Below are 7,057 nucleotides of genomic sequence, written 5' to 3'. Positions count from 1 at the left end.
ACAACAGAATGCAATTCAACAAGGAGAAATGCAAAGTGCTGCACCTAGGGAGGAAAAATGTCCAGCACACCTACTGCCTAGGAAATGACCTGCTTTGTGGCACGAAAGCAGAAAGGGAGCTTGGAGTCCTAGTGGACTCCAAGATGAACATGAGTCGGCAGTGTGACAAAGCCATCAGAAAAGCTAATGGCACTTTATTGTGCATCAGCAGATGCATGATGAACAGATCCAAGGAGGTGATACTCCCCCTCTATTGGGCGCTGGTCAGACCGCAGTTGGAGTACAGCATGCAGTTTTGGGCACCGCACTTCAAGAGGGATGTGGATAACCTGGAGAAGGTCCAGAGAAGGGCCACTCGTACGGTTAAGGGCTTGCAGACCAAGCCCTATGAGGAGAGACTGGGGCACCTGGACCTCTTCAGCCTCCGCAAGAGAAGGTTGAGAGGCAACCTTGTGGCTGCCTATAAGTTCATCAAGGGGGCACAGAAGGGAATTGGTGAGGTTTTATTCACCAAGGCGTCCCCAGGGAAATAATGGCCACAAGCTAGCAGAGAGCAGATTTAGACTGGACATTAGGAAGAACTTCTTCACAGTTCGAGTGGCCAAGGTCTGGAACGGGCTCCCAAGGGAGTGGTGCTCTCCCCTACCCTGGGGGTCTTCAAGAGGAGGTTAGATAAGCATCTAGCTGGGGTCATCTGAACCCAGCACTTTTTCCTGCCTATGCAGGGGGTTGGACTCCATGATCTATTGAGGTCCCTTCTGACCCTAGCATCTATGAATCTATGAATCTATGAACTGAAGAACTCAATAGAAGACAATGTAGCAACCGGGACATCTCTAAATGTCACTGATCAAGGGCTAGAAGCCCTGGCCTGAGTTAATCAACGCCGGGGACCAACTTTTGGGCTGAATATCTCCAAATCGACCGCTCCCAGAGCCCTATTCAAAATTCATCAACGGACTCCCAAACCTGCACGTACATGCGGGCAACCCCTGGGGCCGACAGATGCCATCCAGTAGCCACCGAGGGGGGAAGTCCCACGAGGGTCAACGACCCCTGATTTGGGCAAACCTGAAAACTGGGGAGTCAACAAAGTCTGCCAAGGACAGAAAAAAAGCAGCGAAAAGTGACCCTCAGTGGCGCCCTCTTGATCTCCAACTTGACCAGCACCCGACCTGTCTAGCCAGAAGGACCAGCTGGCGACCCCCTTCTGGAAGATAACACCACGCTGGAAGAAGCCTCAACAGCAGACTCCAGCGCCTGTGGGATAGGTATACCTGACTCTTGTAGCTTGCTACTGTGTGTGTGCATGTGTGTGTGTGTGTGTGTATGTGTGTGTGTGAGGGGACCAGCCCCAAGGTTTATGATTTAACTTCATTACAGTGTTTCAATCCACCTAATAAACCAGAATTTTAAGGATCCCAAGTTGGACATTTGTAGCCAACACTGTGTATTCAGGAATATCAGATGGGGGAAACAGACTGTGGCTATATAGCTCATAAAACTATACATTAGTTATATGTATGGTCAGAGCCGGCACAGTGCTTGTATTCCTACCCAGAGGGCTGGCCAGGTAACACAGGGGGTTGAGTGTGTCTTGTGCCTGCTCTATGGAAAACACAATGAATGGCTTCTCCAGCCTTCACTGTCCATCCAATGAGCCCAGGGTCACCACTAATGCCCAGTTGGATAAGTCGGGGAGGGGGCATGGGGACGGGGAAGGACAGGGACATGAGATAAGCTGGTAGTCACTCCTAAGGGCAGCTAGGGACAGACCCACTGTCAGGTGTGGAAGCCCCCCCCCCAGGACTGAGGGTTAAAGTTAGGGTTAGGGTGCTGAAAGATTTGTCCATTCACAGCAACTGAGGGAAACCCTCTGCTTGTCAAAGATTGTGCTATACTGTACTCCTCTGATTTAGTTAGCCTATAAGGTGCAAATCTACCCTGCCTACTACCTGTAATCAGAGTCCAGCTGGCTAGGTGCCTCCCAGATCACCAGTCCAGAATTGCTTGTTGAGGGCTAATTGCTCTCTCCTGTTTGTCTTTCTCCTGCAGCCCTGTTGCCCACCTAGCAAATGCCAACTAGAGTTTGTATCTAGAAGAGCTGTATTTTCAAATAACCATGTGGTGGTCCTTTGATGAGGGCACCAAGTGAGTTGAAAAAGACACCCGTACTATGTTCAAGTGATTACTTAGACTGTTCTTTTGGGAGGCAGGGACTGACCTGTGTGTATGAGATCCTGGTCTGTGACTAGGGTTTCCAGGGACTAGGGTTTAATAATACAAGGCTTGGTTTTCTGGAAGGGCTGTGGCTTAGCCTTGCTCTAGGTTCCCATTAAAAAACCAACTCCTGGCTGACACGGTGATAGATTCACAGGGAAGCCCAGCTGGCAGGGCTCTCAGGAGATCACAGGGAGTGTCATCCCAGACTCAACAAGTCCAGATAACTGTTTGTTCAAGCCGCTTTTAAAAGCCTCTATGGACAGAGATGTCACAGCCTCTCCCTGACAGCTGTCCCCGTGCTCAGGGTTAGAGAATTCATCCTCCTATCCACACTAGGTCTCTCATGTTGCAGTTTAAGCCTCTTACTTCTGGGGGCGTATAATAAACTGGCTAACTGATAGATCTCATCATGGTCTCATTCTTGAGGCCGGGCTGTGTTTGCAGCAAAGCCTCGTGGATCTGTTCTTAGTCTGGGGCTGTTCAGTATCTTTATTTATGTTCTGAAAATCATTGCCAGAGGTCAGTGGGGATGCTGGGGAGACTCATGCCAGTTTGGATAGACTCCCATGGGGTTTCTCCTGGAGTCACCCAGCTCCCCAGAACAAATTCTGCTTCCCTGCAGAGACAGTGACAGCTGAGTCAGCTCTTCCCCTGCCTACTGTTCTGCATGGTCTTTATCTCCAGGGTCACGAGGCTACTCAGAAGCCACAACCACCAGAGAGCTTGTTCATTCCTGGTGTGCAGCAGCAGTGATGTGTGAGCAGATAGCTTATCAGGGGAGCCTGCACCCACCCATTGCAAGCAGAGACCTACATAGACACAGGCCCAGCTCCTTCCTCCTCTCCCCATCAGCCCTACCTATCTCTGTTGATAATCTAACTAAGAAGACGGGCTCAGGAAGAGTCTCTAGCACTGAGTAAGCCTCCTTCTTGCTGCTTAGTCTTTTGCGTTTGTGCACACAAATGTGCTTTACTCCTTGGTGGCTACAACTGCATTTTCAGGCCTGGTGTGCAGTGCTATGCTGAGCACAGCTGTGTGTGTGTGTGTGTGTGTGTGTGTGTGTGTGAACACAGGACTACAACAGCAAGGGGGGGCTGCTGGGCAGATGTGAAGGCACTGGCTGGGCTGGCAGGGAGTGAGGGGCATTAGTGGGGGAGGGGGAAGCCCAGAGCTGGGCTGGCAGGGGGCTGCAAGGTGTGGGGGGACGATACACAATGCACGGCGCTCAGACCCATCCCAGCCAGCCAGCTTCATGCCAGGAACAAAGTGAGTCACTGCCGCTTCGATGCCTGGAGGCACGCAAAGGCTTAGCCCAGCCATCTGAAAGGAACAGGGTGTGGGCTGGGGCTGGCCCCTCCCAGGAAACCTCTGGCTAAAACTTTTGCTGCAACCCCGACTGATAGACAACTTCCTGAGCAAGCAGCTTTGCAGTTTCCTACTGTCTGGCTGGGACCCCTGCTACCCAGGAAAGCCCTCTAGCTGTCACTGGCTGCACGGTTGGTTGGGGTGGGGGGAGCTGGGTGGAGGGGCAAGGCATTTCCTGGCAGCTTCAGGGTCCTGTGCATCCCTGGGTGTCCGGCATGCTGTGCATTCAGCCTTTTCTGGAGAGCTCAGTGCCGGTGCCTAAATCCCATCCCCTGGGGGCCAGGAAGCCTCTTGCCAATGTCCCCCGCAGACTGGAGGGCCCCTGGTTAAAGGCTGAGCCAGGAGGCGGGTGCCCAGACAATTCTTTGCCCACACCAGTGTGGTGGGTACCACACCTTGATCCAGTGGGGAGGCTCCAGTGGCGGGCTCCTGGGGGCTTTTGCTTCTGACTGGAGCGATGCCCCCTCAGCCCCTGCCCCTGTACAATACCTGAGCTACCTCTTGCTGTAACAGGAGCAGAGTACCAGGCACCCGAATTCTACCCCTCCTCAGGAGCAGTGCAAGTGCTGGGGTTACATACCTGCTGCTAAAAGCCCATGGATGGATGCTCGAGGGCTGGGCCTGGAGGGGCACAGCCTGAGGCCTTGGGCAGATGGGGTGGGATGCTGATCCCTGTCTGTACTGGGGAGACGCCTGTTGCTTTCGGAGCATGGGGCTGGGTTCAGAGCAGTGCCCACCTGGCTGTAGGGTGGCTCATCGGAGTCAAGCATGGCTCCCTGGGTGCTCTGTCTCGCTTCTGGCTTGCCAATGGGTTAAGGGTGCTTTGTCTAATGCCAGCATCTCTGCTGGTGAGGGTGGGTGCTGTGGCAAGCAGCATGGAGCTGCAGGGACCCACTGGCTCCCAGGGGACATCAGGGCTGATAGCTGTCTGTAGGAGGGCATGGGTGTGGCTACAGACCCGGGCTCTCCAGTGCCCACAGCTGCTCGGGCTATGTGGGGTGAGGCAGTCGTGCCCAGCCCAAGCCTGGCGGAAGGTCAGGCTTGTGCCCACAACTGGCATCCTGTGCAGCTGAGCGTGGGCAGTCGGCAGTGGGGGCAGGGAGAGCAGCATTGCCCAAACGGTCCTGGAGGGCGGGCACCTCTGATTTGTGGGTTTGTTGGGAAGGAAACGAGTCTCAGAGATTAACAAGGTCCCTGGAGGCCCTAGGCAGGCAGGAGAGAGGAGGGGAGGCTGCCTGGGTGGGTTCACAAGCTCGGCTCTGAGGACCCAGGCATGCGGGCATATCAGGGTGCCAGAACCCCCAAGTCTGAAGGGATCACAGCTGCTTTCTTTGCCCCTCCCCACAGTGCAGGGCCCTCTGTGCCGCATGCCAGCCTCCTCCGACTGTGCCTCCCTGGCCCTTTCCTGTGGATGATTCAGCAGTGTGGAGCTGGCGGCTGCTGTCTCATCACCCTGTCCCACATGCAGGATGCTTCTCCATGGGGCAGCAGTGCCTGCTCTAACTACCTCCCTTTTCGCTTCAGGTCTTGGGCACCATGTACACTGCCATCCCCAAAAGGTATGGAGATGCCCCACTGGGTGCTAACGTCCCTCCCCCTCACCCCGCATAAGGCCTGGGTTCCTGGATTTATCTCTAGGCTCCAAACCCCAAGAGCCACTTGTTCTGGAGTTGCCCATATGCCCGCGACTCCTGCTCTTCCCCACACACCTCTCCTCCACCAGCTTCAATGCAGCCCCTCTGTCTCTGGCAGTGGCTCCCCCTTTGATGCCTCCACGACGCAGCCAGGATTGCATATATGGCGGGTAGAGAAGATGAAGCCAGTGACCGTCCCCAAGGAGATGCAAGGTGTCTTCTACTCAGGAGACTCCTACCTGGTCCTGCACAATGGGGAGGATGAGCAGTCCCACCTGCACCTCTGGATCGGTGAGTTGCCACTGGCAGTATCCCCATGCACCCTCCTGCCCTGCTGCAGGGGAGCATGTGCCCCAGTCTTGCTACTGCCAAGGCACCCTCACCCTCCCATACACAGCAGCAGGGTTGTGTGGTTCTGCATGGAGGGGCTGTGGCTGAAGCTGCAGGACCTACAGTGCCCCCATCACCCCCTTCCAGGGATGGGTCTTTGCCAACTCCCTGGGCTGCAACTGGAGCTTCTTGAGGGCATCAGGGAACCAGCCTCACTGGCCTGGCGCTATCATTACCCCATGCTCCACATACTAAGGGGCACCTGGCAAGGGGGTGGTACCCCCTTCCAGAGCTAGCACAGCTGTGAAGGTGCCCCCTTCCAGAGCTGTCAGCCCAATGCCCTCCAAAACTTCTTGGGGCAAGGAGGGGTGTTCTGGCTGAGACAGGAGGTGAGGTGCTCTGTGCCCTGGGGAAGGTCCTCCAGGATGCCCTATGCCTGCCTACCAGGGCAGTGGCTCACCTCTTCCTCCTTGTCCTGTTCCTACCGCATCCAGGCCAGAGCTCGACAAGGGATGAGCAGGGGGCCTGCGCCGTGCTCTCCACCCACCTCAACCGCCTGCTTGGTGAGCGGCCCATCCAGTACCGTGAAGTGCAGGGCAATGAGTCTGACGTCTTCATGGAATACTTCCCCCGTGGAATCAAGTACCGGGTACCCGCACTGCGCAGGCCCATCCCCTGCCTCCCACTCCTGCATGTCCAGACCTCACCCCTCTCCTTTGCACCTGCCCCTGCCCTGTTTGCCCTCCTTGCCCAGCCTCATCTTCCCCTGCTCCTCTCTACTCTGCAGGAGGGCGGTGTGGAGTCGGCCTTCCACAAAGCCCAGCCTAGTGCAGGGGTTGGCCCCATCCCCATCCGTAAACTCTACCAAGTGAAGGGTAAGAAGAACATCCGGGCCATCGAGCAGGATCTGAGCTGGGCCAGCTTCAACACTGGTGACTGCTTCATCCTGGACCTCGGGGAGGTGAGAGGTGGTGGGTGGGGCCAGCCCATGCTTTGGCTTGGGGAGGGGCACAGTGGGGAACCCTGGAGCACATGGGGGTGGGCGCACTCATCAGTGTGGGTGGGGGAGGCATTAGGACTGAAATAGGACATTTGGCCAGTGCAGGGGTCATAGGCACCCCAGGCAGAGGTGCATGGGAGTGGGATGAACATATATCAGGCACTGGGCAGCTAGTGGGGTGACCCCCTTCAGCCTCTGTTCCCCTGTCCCATTCGTCACAGACCATCTTCACTTGGTGCGGCAAGAAATCCAATGTGCTGGAGCGCAACAAGGCCCAGGATTTAGCCATGGCCATCCGGGACAGCGAGCGGCGTGGCCGGGCCAGGGTGGAGATTGTGACTGATGGCGAAGAGCCAGCAGAGATGATCCAGGTTGGCTGGGGGCAGGGGTGACTGGTGCCTTCTGAGTTGGGGGGAGGAACGGCACAATTTGTGAGTGGGCCCAGGGGCAGGCCAAAAGCCCCATATCCACTCCTATACTTCTGTACCGTGGCTTAGTGCCCCCC

The 7,057-nt window shown here is 55.9% G+C and overlaps 1 protein-coding gene across 1 annotated transcript in view; it reads left to right on the top strand.

The window, feature by feature from the left end:
• The first annotated feature begins 3,583 nt into the window (after positions 1 to 3,583).
• Positions 3,584 to 7,057, top strand: part of CAPG (capping actin protein, gelsolin like) — a 5,543-nt gene continuing 2,069 nt past the window's right edge. Inside the window, exons 1-6 of the mRNA XM_006031168.3 lie at positions 3,584 to 3,719; positions 5,113 to 5,147; positions 5,341 to 5,513; positions 6,047 to 6,201; positions 6,340 to 6,513; positions 6,774 to 6,923. Of these exons, the coding sequence (XP_006031230.1) occupies positions 5,125 to 5,147; positions 5,341 to 5,513; positions 6,047 to 6,201; positions 6,340 to 6,513; positions 6,774 to 6,923 (675 nt within the window). The 5' untranslated portion in view covers positions 3,584 to 3,719; positions 5,113 to 5,124. The remainder of the gene's footprint in view (positions 3,720 to 5,112; positions 5,148 to 5,340; positions 5,514 to 6,046; positions 6,202 to 6,339; positions 6,514 to 6,773; positions 6,924 to 7,057) is intronic.

The sequence above is a fragment of the Alligator sinensis genome, unplaced genomic scaffold (genome assembly GCF_000455745.1).
Source record: "Alligator sinensis unplaced genomic scaffold, ASM45574v1 scaffold453_1, whole genome shotgun sequence".
NCBI classification, from domain to species: domain Eukaryota; kingdom Metazoa; phylum Chordata; order Crocodylia; family Alligatoridae; genus Alligator; species Alligator sinensis.
Note: the sequence above shows the minus strand (reverse complement) of the source record. Positions and strands in the feature narration are given on the sequence as shown.